At 42.0% G+C, this 15,310-nt stretch overlaps 1 protein-coding gene across 2 annotated transcripts in view; it reads left to right on the top strand.

Moving 5' to 3' along the window:
• The window catches only part of pkp3a (plakophilin 3a), a 34,897-nt gene that overhangs the window by 13,377 nt on the left and 6,210 nt on the right, over nt 1-15,310 (top strand). For both annotated transcript variants that reach the window (XM_061969668.2, XM_061969667.2), the window contains 9 exons: nt 2,635-2,726; nt 3,126-3,865; nt 5,665-5,788; nt 6,445-6,649; nt 6,907-7,081; nt 9,255-9,372; nt 9,451-9,615; nt 10,130-10,312; nt 10,401-10,554. In XM_061969668.2, the coding sequence (XP_061825652.1) occupies nt 2,635-2,726; nt 3,126-3,865; nt 5,665-5,788; nt 6,445-6,649; nt 6,907-7,081; nt 9,255-9,372; nt 9,451-9,615; nt 10,130-10,312; nt 10,401-10,554 (1,956 nt within the window). The remainder of the gene's footprint in view (nt 1-2,634; nt 2,727-3,125; nt 3,866-5,664; nt 5,789-6,444; nt 6,650-6,906; nt 7,082-9,254; nt 9,373-9,450; nt 9,616-10,129; nt 10,313-10,400; nt 10,555-15,310) is intronic.

Below are 15,310 nucleotides of genomic sequence, written 5' to 3'. Positions count from 1 at the left end.
CTAATATAATTTCCAATCTTCTTTAAAAAAAAACCATTTAGCTATGCTTATTTCTTCAGCTAACAAAAACACAAAAGAACAACATTTTTAAATAAAGTACCCTGGTTTAAGAGGACATGTTTAAACGTCAGCAGCAACATGAAAATAATTTACCTTTAACTATTGTGTTTTTATAGGTAAACATGATCATAGAATATACACACAAAGATGTTAGGCAGGAACACCAACCTGCCAACTGCTTCATGACGCTGTGTGACAGGCTGTATTCTGAAAATTACTTTTAATAATTATAGCTACCTTATTTTTCGGACTATAAGTCGCAGTTTTTTTCATAGATTGGCCGGGGGTGCGACTTATACTCAGGAGCGACTTATGTGTGAAATTATTAACACATTACCGTAAAATATCAAATAATATTATTTAGCTCATTCACGTAAGACTAGACGTGTAAGATTTCATCGGATTTAGTGATTAGGAGTGACAGGTTCTATATGTTATAGTTATTTGAATGACTCTTACCATAATATGTTACGTTAACATACCAGGCACTTTCTCAGTTGGTTATTTATGTGTCATATAACGTACACTTATTCATCCTGTTGTTCACTATTCTTTATTTATTTTAAATTGCCTTTCAAATGTCTATTCTTGGTGTTGGGTTTTATCAAATAAATTTCCCCAAAAAATGAGACTTATACTCCAGTGCGACTTATATATGTTTTTTTCCTTCTTTATTATGCATTTTCGGCCGGTGCGACTTATACTCCGGAGTGATTTATACTCCGAAAAATACGGTACTCGACACTTTACCAAAAATATAATTACTAACGGAATTACTCTTTAATAAATGTAATTAATTACTAGGGAAATTAATTATTGTGTTACTTAAAAATAAACTTCAAATATCGGGCATAATGCAGTTGAGGTAAGTTTCATATACGTAAATATATATGACAGCAGTGTGTGCCTTTTTAAAAGGTGGTGCCTGTTGCCTAGTGATGTGTGACGTCAGCGAGTCCACTCAGTAAAAGGGTTATACTTGTATAGCACTTTTCTACCTTTAAAGGTACTCATAGCGCTTTGACACGTCTTGCTTCAGCTGTTTTTGTTAGCTTAGCAGGCTAGCAGAGAAAGTTTAAATATTTCACTGTTTTGTGTTACCTCTGCTTAATAAATAGATTGAATGCGCTTCCATGGCTGTATGTTCTTGTCAACAAACGGGGTATTGTTTGAATGGCATTTTTGTCAGTTTTATTGATTTGTTGTTCAATATTCCTTGCGACCCTAAGTAATATCTGGTATGGTCAAGTCCCAAATTGGTTCAGCTTTAGAAACTGGGATGTACGAGGTTGTGTTGGTGTGTCTGTGTCTGTGGGTCAGAGTTCACTGATGTTGGACCTGTGAAAAAGGGCCAGTTGACTCACAATACCTGTTCCAGTTCATCCCCGTGTGTTTGGATGGAGTTGAGGTCGGGACTCTCAACTTGGTTCACATCACATTTAGCCATGAATGACTGGGGTAGTAGAAAGGACCATGCTTCAACTGTTCATTTAAAAATTAAGAAATGTGTCCGAAGGCCCTCGTCCAAGAGTGCCTGTGATGTCTTGATAGGCACATAATGAAAGTAATTACAGGTAATTACACACATATAAATATATATAAGAGATTACACAATGTCTTCATTTGACCCATGTATTTGAATAGGGTTATTTTTACCCACTGCTGCTGTCAGCTAAGAGAGCTGTGGGAAAGTGTTTTTTTGTTTTAGATGTAAACTTAAAGTGAACATCAAGGAAAGACAACAAGCCTTTGCCTCCACATGCACATTTGAATCCACAGGGATGACGGTTAACATTATTATATTCATAGTACATTTGTTTTTTGTAGTTCCGGTCATAAACTGCAGTTGTATGGATAATTATTACTGATAACCTCAACGTATATCACGTAAATAAATGTCTCTTTCATTGTCAATCAAAGCTAGAAACAATCGGTTTTGTGGAGACATAATTCTTAAAGGACCTTTTTTTCATTTGACTGTCGAGGTGTACTTAATGAAGTGTCTGGTGATTATACACACACACACACACACACACACACACACACACACACACACACACACACACACACACACACACACACACACACACACACACACACACACACACACACAGATATTTAAACAATGCCTGTCTCCACTTTTGACCTCTTCAAGAAAGCAGTCAGATGCTGAGTCAAGCCCTAAAACAGCCTTGGTTGTAAAGAAAAACTGAAAATTCAAATGAAGAGCAATGATGACGGGAAGTCAAACACGTGGGAGTCTTTTTTGGAAAAGGCCTTTAGTTGCCTTTTTTGTTTTTTTGCTTTAATCTGTTTGGAACATTTATACTGGAAGCTGATGTCTTTCACAACTGTTTACTTACCACTATGACTACTATAAGTTTTTTAATTAAAAAAATACATGTATTTCAGATACAACTGTGACATTTCTGGCTTTTTAAAAACAATGTTTTTACACATTGTTTCCTCTTAACCTTGTAAAAACATTTGCAGAAAGCAGCATGTCAGAGGCAGTTGACAATAACCGTGTACTTGTAATAACAATATGTGCTTGTTGTATTTGCTTTATTGCAGACTACGGTGGTTCTTCCACGATGAAGTATCAGACCTACAACCCAGGTTACAACAGCAAGTCGTCTTACACGTTTTCAGGCTCCAGAACGATGGTGAGTACGACTCCCCGAATTGTGATCTGAACATCTTAATGTGTGGTATTTTACATCCTGCTGTGATGGGATCAGCTCAGGGATTTCAAGTCTGCCCTCTAGATTCCAGCATTTTACTTTTTCAGCAGGAGGTCACTGAATGTATGCCACGGATGTCAGGATTTATCACATACTGAGATGGCATTTAGCCACCTGTATGCTGTAACTATAAAGAGTCTATTTTATAAATGAAGGCCCAAACTAAGACTTCAATTGACCACAGGCTGTCATGTCTCTTATTATATTGGGAAATGGTCTCTGCTCTCGAGCACTGGGTGACACATGGACATTCTCCCACACATATTAGGTAACATTCCCTCCACATTTAAGTGTAACACGGACTCCCTCTTTCATTTCCAGACTCCACAGATATCACAGAGGTCTTCCGGCTTTAGCTCTCTCTCAGCTGGCCCAGACATGTCCCATCTCCACCGGATCACTGTCGGTGGCGGAGGAGGCGGAGGCGGTTATTACCGAGAAGATGCTCAAATGGGCACCTACCAAGGGAACCAGTACCAGACCCGCATGGAACCGGACATAGTCTCTATGCATGCGATGAGACAGCAGACACTGCCTTCAAATTCCTGGATGGTGGATGGCAGCGACGCCGCCAGCATGATGTCCGACCGCGATGCCACCTTCAACCGTCAATACATCCAGACCAATGGCTACACCAGCCAGATGAGGCAAGGGGGAGGCTCCCTGGCCTATCAGGCCCCTATGCACCGATCACAGAGCGGCACTATTAGCCGTGGCATGGGGATGGCAGGAGGACAGGTGGAGATGGTTCAGCAATCCTTCAAAGGCCCAGCGTACCGCACCATCAATAGGATTAACAACCGAAACAGGATGAGCATGGGCTCCATGTCAGGCACCCTGCAACGGCAGATGTCTAGTGGCTCAAGCATGTACGCCGGTGGAATGGATAAAGTGGACATGGGCTTCATAGGACCGGGAGTGTCCTCCGCTTCTCAGGGGAATTTAGCCATGCAGCGTAACCTTTCCCGGGCCATGTCGGTCAGAAGCATGCAGAGTGTGGGCCGGGGTGCTGACATCTTCAACGGGCAGATGGGGGTCGGAAGCATGGGAAACCTCAGTGGGTAAGTTCATTTTTTATTCATCAACTGTCATTTGTTATGGGTGCCTGATGATGTTATTTTAGCACATGATGTTAATTACATTTCATTAAAGGGGTCCTACTATGTCAAACCAACTTTTCTGACCTGTTTTTGTATGTTAAGGATCCCCATAAGTCCCGAAATTTGAAATCAAACCATGGAGGCATGACATAGATATTTTTATAAAACAGTCTTCTAGCCATTTAGAATTTTAAATTTTAGTGATGTATTTTGCCTTAGTTACATCAGCTGATATCTCCATATATGATAAAGGTTTACCCAAAGAGCCTTTTTTATCCAGTTGTAGTCCAAAGTTCCTTCTTTTTCCTCTAACCTGTTGTTGTGGGGCAGACTGCCTCATACATGTACGTGCATGGTGTTGCCGTTTTTAATAAAAAAGTAGCATATAGTTCTCACTTACGGTATATCTGTCAGTAGACTCATAATGGACATGCTGAATACTACAGCATGACTGACAGTGTGGAGGCGCAGTTCAAGGATGCTTGGCCTGGTTGAGGGCTTCGGCACTTAAATAAGACGTTCTGAAGAAACATTCAAAAAACGCCTTAACGATGCTCTCTAAAACAAAATCTATGCAAAATTTTGACCAAAGAACCACCATTACATGTTATGTAGACCACAATGAAGTGTTTCAAATGAAATAAAAAATTATAATCCTTTAAAGGATTTGTCACAATAAAAGTGAAGCAAATGACCATTTGGTAGCGCGTGCATGCATGCGTGTGAGAGAACTGTAACCGCTATGGATTGTGACCAGGCTTCATAGCTGTAGGACTGGTTTTGGGTGTGGCAGCTCAATTTCAGGCCTCGCGTTTCACACGTCCATGGTGGCAAAGTGGTTAGTTTAGTGGATTTACAGACATCTGCAAGATTTAGTGGCAATTCCTCAAATTGAGCCTTGCAATGGGAAATCGCATCATTTTGGCCAAAGTTTGACTTAAATTAGACCTCAAGTTAACTCTTTGTTGTCATGGTGTTGTCAACAGTAACTGTTTGGTTTATTTCGGACATGTATAACAAAGTTACATTGAAATACATCACATGTTTACATTTAAACTATTCAAGATGACCAACAAGGAGTAGGAAGAAGCATAGCTTGTTTAAACCTACCCCTGCCACAGCAGTGACTAATAAATTGTTCACCTCTTGTATTCAATGTGAACAAGTTTACCAATCATTTAAATAGTGAGAGGAAGTAATATAAAGATGTGTAATAGTAAAGTGAATCGTTTGTCAATAGCTTATTCAGTAGTATTAATAAAAATATAGGAGTAAAGTCAAAAGAAACATTGTCCTCTTTAAATAAGTACCTTGACCATGCTTATAATAAAAAGTAATTCATAGTAAGCAGGTAATACAGGAGTAAAACATATACAATATTTAATAATAGATGAATGCAAAGTACTGAGTTTTTTTTAGATGAAACTGGCATATACATACACATTGGATAATTAACAAATGTAATAGGTGATATACAGTAATGCCTTATTAAGTAACAAGGTTAATATAACGTTTTAGGGTGAAAGCAGACACTGTGGTTCAGCATTCTTCTTCCTTGTACCTTGTAAACACAAGATGCTTATACTCTTGAAGTAGCTCATATTATCAAACTCCTATTATTACATTCTTTAAATTCCTTACTCCGTCCGTTCCATGTTTTAAGTCCACAAAAATGTTTTAGTGTTGTGCATGCGTTTAAATATTTCATATTTAATTTATTTCGCCTCTCTTGCTAAAAAAAACATGTATTCTTTAAACAGGATCACCTCTTTGGACATGGCCACAGCTGTACAGTACCTGGGAGAACCAGACCCCGATTTGCAAGTTCTGGGTGCAGCTTACATTCAGCATGAATGTTACAATGACAGCGATGCCAAAAATGAGGTACGGCACAAACTTGTGGGTGGAATGCTTCAAGCTGCTTTCTCAGCACCTTGTTATTGAAGAACCCTGAAAACTCATGCATAGGGGAAGCGCTGATTTGTTCAATTACAACTCAGTAGTTGTAATTTTGGTCAGGATATACCTGACAAAGCTTAACCAGCTGAGTCTTTTAGCTTTTTCCAGCTTCTTGTATAGTGCTACAAACTGTTTGCTGAGGTCCATAGCCAATTACATTTAAAATAAATGTTGACATTAGAGGTCAAAACGGAGGGTTTTTAAATCCCTACAAAAAAAGTTTAGGAAAGAAACCTGCAGAGTTTGAGCGTTTCAGGAAGTGGATGCTGAAAATAGCTTTTGAGTGTAAAATGTGCTTCCAGGCAGGCCAATGATTAACTTTTTTCTGGTGCTTTGCTACCACAGCCCGTTTATTGAAGCAAAACTGTCACATATCTTAAATTGTTATTTGCAAGGTCCTCTGTCCTGATATGAACTTTATGCAATCAGTGTGTGGTTAATTTATTTTTATACTTTAAAGTGATATAACGTTAAATCAAACATTTTAATTTCTATAAAGTAAATGCCTAATCTAAACTTACTTACAGTAAATGATGTCAAATCCATAAGCCACATTGTATCTATCCCTGTCTGGTCTGAAGGTGCGTCAGTGCAAAGGAATCAGTGAACTAGTGAAGCTGTTCAACGCCGACAACCAGGAAGTGCAGCGCTATGCCACTGGTGCCATGCGCAACCTCATCTATGAGAACATGGACAACAAGGTGGCCCTGATCGAGGAGGGCGGCATCCCCCAGCTTGTGGAGGCGCTCAAGGAGCCAGATGACGAGCTCCGGAAAAACATCACTGGTAGGAATTTGCAGGCTTTCAAATGAGAACGTGACAGGGCATGCATAGATCCACTCGCTTTTGCTTTTTCTCTACCCAAGTACAAACTAAAGACATTCACATGCAAAATGGTCTCTAGTTTTTATGTAGGACCAATAACAAAAAACACCTGAGTAACAACAAAATTACACCAAACATTGTGTATTTTTGTAGTTCCAAACATCAGCTCAGCTCAGCTCATTGAGACTCTTATCCTTTGCATATTTGTGTTGCTGTAGGTATCTTGTGGAACCTTTCATCCAAAGACACCCTGAAGGAGAAGCTGGCCCGAGAGATTCTTCCGGAACTGACCGATAAGATCCTCATCCCTCTGTCGGCCTCAGATGAATCGGAGGGCAACAGACAGTCCGCCTCTGAGGCGGAAATCTTCTATAACACCACCGGCTGCCTCAGGTGCGCCTCACTTGTCTGATCTCTTTTGTTTGTTTTCATCACACTTCTTTCTCTCTCTCTCTCTCTCTCTCTCTCTCTCTCTCTCTCTCTCTCTCTCTCTCTCTCTCTCTCTCTCTCTCTCTCTCTCTCTCTCTCTCTCTCTCTCTCTCTCTCTCTCTCTCTCTCTCTCTCTCTCTCTCTCTCTCTCTCTCTCTCTCTCTCTCTCTCTCTTTTCTTTTTTTTTTTCTTCTCTGCTGTCTATGTCTCTCTCTCTTTCTCTCTATGTCTCCATCTCTCAATACATTTCAAAAAACATAACCAGCATGATGCATTTCCATTAACAACTCCAGGCAACTGACCTTTGTCTTGTGTTTGAATACGCTTCTTTATTTCTGCTATGCTAACTGGATGTTAAAAAAGATTGATATTTCTTTATTACCATTAAGAAACCACACTTTATGTGTAGGAGGAGATATTAAGCTCTCAATATTTACAAATACCGGTACAAGAACAAAGCCGTAGAATTACAAAAATAAGTAATTTTACAGAAGTGATTTCAGTCCAAATTTCAGCTGCTCCCAGATACCTTTTTTTTTTGCAAATGTACTGATTAATGACCCTCAACAAAAAAAATGTGATGTTCCACAAATGTCTTCATAAAAAGGCACTAATGTTTGCACATTCACTATAAATATGCAGATTCCAAATTTTGGCATTGATGTGTCAAAATATTTATTTGTAAGTCGGGTTGTGAAATTTATACGATTTCTACCGCCTATCTCAGCTGCATTCGGGCGGAAGGCGGGGTACACCCTGGACAAGTCGCCACCTCATCGCATATAGCTATATAATGGCGGTGGAGGCATGGCTGGGGGCGTGGTCAATATGACATCATCATCTATATGACGTCATGATAATTTTGAATTTCAATGATGCAAATATTTTCTTTAAAAAGGCTAAACAAATGTTTTATGTATATTTAAAAACAAATGTTTGTGTTATTGGTTATTATGAATAATATTAATAACAACATTTTTTTCTTATTATCAGAATCACAATCAGCTTTATTGGCTAAGTAAGTTTGACACACAAGGAATTTGACTTGGTAGACTGTGCTCTCTTTGTTCAATGCAATTTCAATTATTGCTGCTTTATAATAAAAGGTAACACAGGCTACACTATATTCTGAATGTTGGAATTTAGTTTGCCAAATATGTAAACAGTCCTTTTAAATTAGATAAGAAAACAATAACTTCAGGGGTATTGTTGTTGTTCTTCACAATAAAGTCATTGTAAAACTAAGCACACTAAAGAAAGTACATTAAATATACAGATGAAGTGCACATACATGTAGGAATCACGTTAAATTAATAATATAGCTTGGGATAAACTGAAAAATAGCAATACAGTTACGCTGGATGAAGGTTAAGCTCTAATGCTGTTAGCTTAATGCTAACGTACTATGGACTAGCTAATTGACAAGCTAACCCAAAATAGCATGTCCAATCGTGGGGCACATACACACGTTTACACTAACATTAATCTCTATGAACAATTTACTGTCTCCATTGAACTTAACATGCATATTTTTGGAATGTGGGAGGAAACTGGAGTGCCTGGAGAAAACCCACGCACGCGCGGGGAAAAATGCACACTCCACACAGAGAGTCCAAAAGGAGGTCCGAAGATGCACACAGATTAAAATTAGACGTTATTGTTGGTAGTAATGTCAAAAGATTTAGGGTAGTTTATACAGGCTTGAACAAGAAATAGAATAATTAACTGGAAATACCTTTCTCTTCAACTTTCTCTACTTACCTTTGCCCGGTGTTAATTCTGTTTAGGTGCGCGACCAGCAGCTGAAGAGTTAGACTATTTTAATTTAATTTTTTTTTAAACAAGGCAATGAGGAACGTTTTTAATGACATTTGAGATGTTTATCAAACCTATTATGGCCAATAGTGCCTAAATAATATGTACTATGTACAGTATATAAATTCATGTAATATATCCCAAAATTAGTTTTCATGTTAAAAAAAAACTAAAAACTTATATTAAAGGTGTGGCGGCATTTATCTTGCCGTGGCACGTACATGTAGGGGAAACCCTGCAATCCATGGAGGAAGTAGGACATATAAAGTGATGATGCAGACTTCATAACATAATTGTTCTTCTCCTCTCACACATTTTGCAGGAATCTGAGCTCTGTGAATGAGAAGACCCGTCAGCAGATGAGACAAACCCCTGGCCTGGTGGACTCCTTGGTGAGCTACATCAGGTCCTCACTGGAAGACAACAAGGCGGAGGACAAGGTGAGACCAGATGAGCTTAGATGTTGTCTCCTTAACATTGAGTGCATTGTTTTACATGTGTCTATGTTTGTGCTTTAGGGGGTGGAAAATGCCGTGTGTGTCATGAGGAACCTCTCCTACCAGCTCTACAGCGAGATGCCGCCGTCGGCTCTGCTTCGCCTGGAGGGCCCGAGCCGAGGCGAGGACTCTGGGAAGGGAGAAGCCATTGGCTGCTTCACGCCTCAAAGCAGGAAGGCCAAAAATGTACGCACACACAAACATTCCCCCTTTAGCCTTTTTCATGCAAGAATCCATTGTAACTAGTTTCGTGCCCCACAGGCTAATGAAAAAATTAGCATGTGCCAGCCTACGCCCACTAAGCTCTTGGACTGACAAACTAGGACCAGGAGACGCACTATCAAAAAACAACTTTATTCTGTATTAAGACAAGTCAAAATGATACAAGAACAAAGTCATTAAAAGTAATATTTATTTATTTAATAATATTGCTACAATTATAAAACACATTTTACAGGAATAGTATAAAAATGTTGGATTTAATTATTAATTTCTTGCTGAAAATCATAATTTTTAAGCATTAGTATAAACCTGCATTTATGTGAGAAATGTTGAGGAACTTCAAAGAAAAAAAATATATAATAAAGCCCTGATACCATAATTGCCGTCCCACCAAAAATAAACTAAATAATAATCTTGTCATTTTACTTTATTTTATCCAGTCCTCGTGGATCAATAACACAGTTTGTGTCCTTCATAGAGGATGAACCAGGACCTCTCCACGTTCACTGAGGTGGCTCGGGTGCCAAAAGGGATGGAGTGGCTGTGGCACCCGCAGATCGTGGGTTTGTACAACCGCGTGCTGCAGATGTGTGAGATCAACTCCACCACCCGGGAGGCAGCGGCGGGAGCGCTGCAGAACATCACGGCAGGAGACAAGCGGGTCAGCGCGCTACTTTCTGCATCGACTTTCCTCCTCCTCCAAACAACCGAGCTTTGACTAAATCATTCAATTGTCTCCTCCGTTGCAGTGGGCGGCTGTGCTGAGTCGTGTGGCCATGGACCAGGAGCGAATGTTGCCTGTTCTGCTAAACCTGATGGGCACCAACAAAGACGCTGAACTGCGCTCCATCACGGGCTTCCTCCGAAATCTGTCCCGCCATGCTAAGGATAAGAATCACATGGGTATGTATTTTTTAAACTTATATTTCTCTAATCTAATCTAACGACAAGACACACCACTTTTATGATGAATTTTAGATTGAAACAATATTTTAATACATGCTTAAGTGGAAAAAAGGTGCATGGATTCTGGCTGCGCAGTATTCTCCCCCTCAACTTAAGTCTGTCAGTGCACACCTTCATCCAAAATGTGCACTTTGTGCGGAGCAAGCCTTAAATGTGGGCCTTCCTTGTTAAATATGGCTCTCCCATCAACTAAAGTACTTAGCACTTCTGAGGCTGGAATAAGTCCAGCTCCCCTGAAAGATGAAACATTGTATTACACTTGAAGTTTGGATGCAGTGTACACCACACTCAATAAAATGATCAAATAGACACAAAACTATCAAATCTATTCTGATCGCTTCAATTGGGACAGACTCCACTGTAAACGTGTGCAGGCCCCGATGGTGGCCTCGACGTCACTTGCATGCGCAGTTTTATAAAGTAAAAACAAAATAAGTTGACCGGATTCCGTAAATAAACAAGGACGTCGCTACTACTACTACAATATAAAATAAAAGTTGCTGTCGTAAATATAGTCGCCACACCTTAAAAGTGAGTGTTTTTTCACGTAAAAATAAATTTAAAGATGTATGAATGGGTTCATATAGTGTAGTATATATGGGAGGCTTCTTATCTTTTTAGGGCTGTTAAGTAGAGGAGGCATGAACATCAGCGTAGATCAACGTTAGCTTTGTTTTTCAACTCACAGTTAAGCAAATCAACTACAGCAGGGACCCCAAACTTTTTTACTTAGGGGGCCGCATTGGGTCCAAAAAATTTGGCCCCTGTGTGTGTGTGTGTGTGTGTGTGTGTGTGTGTGTGTGTGTGTGTGTGTGTGTGTGTGTGTGTGTGTGTGTGTGTGTGTGTGTGTGTGTGTGTGTATATAGATATATTTATATATATATATATATATATATATATATATATAGTATATATATATATATATATTGACTAAAAGAGAGCACACTCGCCGCACGGTCACCCGACACTGCGATGGGAAAATGCATTTTTAGACAATATGGTTTGCCTGAGCAGCTAGGAGACCCCGACAGTAACAAGCGGCAGAAAATAGATTAGAAAGGACAAGTTGGCTGCGATGGTGGGGGAGGATGCCGGACAGACCTGGCAGGCCCAAACGCATTGTGAGGGTTTGCTGGGAACGCCTGGCAGAGTCTCCTGTCAGAGAGAGTTTCAATTCCCACCTCCGGAAGAACTTTGAACATGTCCCGAGGGAGGCGCTGGACATTGAGTCCGAGTGGACGATGTTCCGTACCTCTGTTGTCGAGGCGGCCGATTGGAGCTGTGGCCGCAAGGTAGTTGGTGCCTGTCGTGGCGGTAATCCTAGAACCCGTTGGTGGACACCGGCGGTGAGGGATACCGTCAAGCTGAAGAAGGAGTCCTATCGGGTTCTTTTGGCTCATGGGACTCCTGACGCAGCAGACAGGTACCGACAGGCCAAGCGGTGTGCGGCTTCAGCGGTCGCGGAGGCAAAAACTCGGACTTGGGAGGAGTTCGGTGAGGCCATGGAAAAAGACTTCCGGACGGCTTCGAAGCAATTCTGGACCACCATCCGCCGCCTCAGGAAGGGGAAGCAGTGCAGTGTCAACACCGTGTATGGTGGGGATGGTGCTCTGTTGACCTCGACTGCGGATGTTGTGGATCGGTGGAGAGAATACTTCGAAGACCTCCTCAATCCTACCAGCACGTCTTCCTATGAGGAAGCAGGGCCTGGGGAATCTGTGGTGGGCTCCCCTATTTCTGGGGCTGAGGTTGCCGAGGTAGTTAAAAAGCTCCTCGGTGGCAAGGCCCCGGGGGTGGATGAGATCCGCCCGGAGTTCCTTAAGGCTCTGGATGTTGTGGGGCTGTCTTGGTTGACAAGACTCTGCAACATCGCGTGGACATCGGGGGCGGTACCTCTGGATTGTCAGACCGGGGTGGTGGTTCCTCTCTTTAAGAAGGGGAACCGGAGGGTGTGTTCCAACTATCGTGGGATCACACTCCTCAGCCTTCCCGGTAAGGTCTATTCAGGTGTACTGGAGAGGAGGCTACGCCGGATAGTCGAACCTCGGATTCAGGAGGAACAGTGTGGTTTTCGTCCTGGTCGTGGAACTGTGGACCAGCTCTATACTCTCGGCAGGGTCCTTGAGGGTGCATGGGAGTTTGCCCAACCAGTCTACATGTGCTTTGTGGACTTGGAGAAGGCATTCGACCGTGTACCCCGGGAAGTCCTGTGGGGAGTGCTCAGAGAGTATGGGGTAACGGACTGTCTTATTGTGGCGGTTCGCTCCCTGTATAATCGGTGTCAGAGCTTGGTCCGCATTGCCGGCAGTAAGTCGGACACGTTTCCAGTGAGGGTTGGACTCCGCCAGGGCTGCCCTTTGTCACCGATTCTGTTCATAACCTTTATGGACAGAATTTCTAGGCGCAGTCAGGGCGTTGAGGGTATCTGGTTTGGTGGCTGCAGGATTAGGTCTCTGCTTTTTGCAGATGATGTGGTCCTGATGGCTTCATCTGGCCAAGATCTTCAGCTCTCACTGGATCGGTTCGCAGCCGAGTGTGAAGCGACTGGGATGAGAATCAGCACCTCCAAATCCGAGTCCGTGGTTCTCGCCCGGAAAAGGGTGGAGTGCCATCTCCGGGTTGGGGAGGAGATCTTGCCCCAAGTGGAGGAGTTCAAGTACCTCGGAGTCTTGTTCACGAGTGAGGGAAGAGTGGATCGTGAGATCGACAGGCGGATCGGTGCGGCATCTTCAGTAATGCGGACGCTGTATCGATCCGTTGTGGTGAAGAAGGAGCTGAGCCGGAAGGCAAAGCTCTCGATTTACCGGTCGATCTACGTTCGCATCCTCACCTATGGTCATGAGCTTTGGGTCATGACCGAAAGGACAAGATCACGGGTACAAGCGGCCGAAATGAGTTTCTTCCGCCGGGTGGCGGGGCTCTCCCTTAGAGATAGGGTGAGAAGCTCTGTCATCCGGGGGGAGCTCAAAGTAAAGCCGCTGCTCCTCCATATCGAGAGGAGCCAGATGAGGTGGTTCGGGCATCTGGTCAGGATGCCACCCGTACACCTCCCTCGGGAGGTGTTTCGGGCACGTCCGACCGGTAGGAGGCCACGGGGAAGACCCAGGACACGTTGGGAAGACTATGTCTCCCGGCTGGCCTGGGAACGCCTCGGGATCCCCCGGGAGGAGCTGGATGAAGTGGCTGGGGAGAGGAAAGTCTGGGCTTCCCTGCTTAGGCTGCTGCCCCCGCGACCCGACCTCGGATAAGCGGAAGAAGATGGATGGATGGATGGATGGATGGAAGTTTAAAAAAAAAAAACTTGAGACAACCCGTGGGCCAGATTTTGGACACTAGCGGGCCGCATTTGGCCCACAGGCCGTAGTTTGGGGACCACTGCACTACAGCAACAATCAAAATATATGTTCATATATTACATATAGCCTATTATTCAGGCACTACAAAAGGGACAAGCGGCAGAAAATTGATGGATGGATGGATGACTAGTGGTGTAGCGAGATTTCGGCCATCGAAAATAAACTTTGCTGTGATGAAGTATCCACTTCGCTGGCGGGCTGCGTCATTCCCCACGCACATGAATTACGCCAAAAAAAGTCACATAAGTGTCGCATTCAGGTCACCTGTGTGAAGTTGGCCCCTCCACCTTGTCCAAATCTCCCCAAACTTGTCTAAAACGTTTGTGCTTCAGTTGTGCTGCAAAATTTTTTGTTTGTGCCGTTACATTGCGTTACCAAACCTCCAACCATGTCAAAATCTCCCAAAGATTAACCCATTCATTTGTGATTTGTTTGTGCTTGTTTGTACTGAAAAACATTTTGGTTAATATAATTATACATTTTAAGTTAACAAATTATGATTCATAACCAGACCCCCACCTTCTCAAAATTTCCCCCAACCAGTCCTAATCGTTTGTGCTTAATTGTGCAGAATTTTCTTTTGGTCTAAGTCTTATAGTTTTGAAGGTATTAACAAATTATGATTCATCACCAGCTCATTTAAAGGAGAACTGCACTTTTTTGGACTGTTGCCTATCGTTCACAGACACCAAGAACAGGTTTTTTTGGGTTTTTTTTTTTGCATGCTAATTTGTAAAAATCGTCTCATTCTTGAAAAACTGCCAACAATTCTTCATTTACATTCCGTAACCTGTATAATAACCAAGTTCTAGCAACATTGTTATTGTGACACGGAGGAACTCTTATTCTAGCCTAGCCTAGCTGTAAGCTAGCTATGGCAAAAGGTAAGCTAGCTACAACAAGAGATAAAAGAGCTTTTGCGTCAAAAGCTGAATGACTTTTTAAGTGTGTAATGCACAAAACAATGTGATAGGACACCAAATCTGTACTGACTGAAAAACATGAACAATCATATTACAGTATCTGTGAAGCATTAGCCCACTTTTCATGTTTTGTTTGCAAACAGCTAGCAAGACCGCATACATACTGTAGTTGTACTAACAAGCATGGTGTACTGCGTGTATTAGGGCTGGGCGATATGGCCTTTTTTTAATATCCCGATATTTTTAGGCCATATCGCGATACACAATATATATCTCGATATTTTGCCTTAGTCTTGAATGAACACTTGATACATATAATCACAGCAGTGTGATGATTCTATGTGTCTACATTAAAACATTCTTGTTCATACTGCATTAATATATACTCTTTTTAAACTTTCATGCAGAGAGGGA

The sequence above is a fragment of the Nerophis lumbriciformis genome, linkage group LG10, assembly GCF_033978685.3.
Source record: "Nerophis lumbriciformis linkage group LG10, RoL_Nlum_v2.1, whole genome shotgun sequence".
In the NCBI taxonomy this organism is placed as follows: domain Eukaryota; kingdom Metazoa; phylum Chordata; class Actinopteri; order Syngnathiformes; family Syngnathidae; genus Nerophis; species Nerophis lumbriciformis.
The sequence above is the reverse complement of the archived record's forward strand: the minus strand, read 5'-3'. Positions and strand labels throughout refer to the sequence as shown.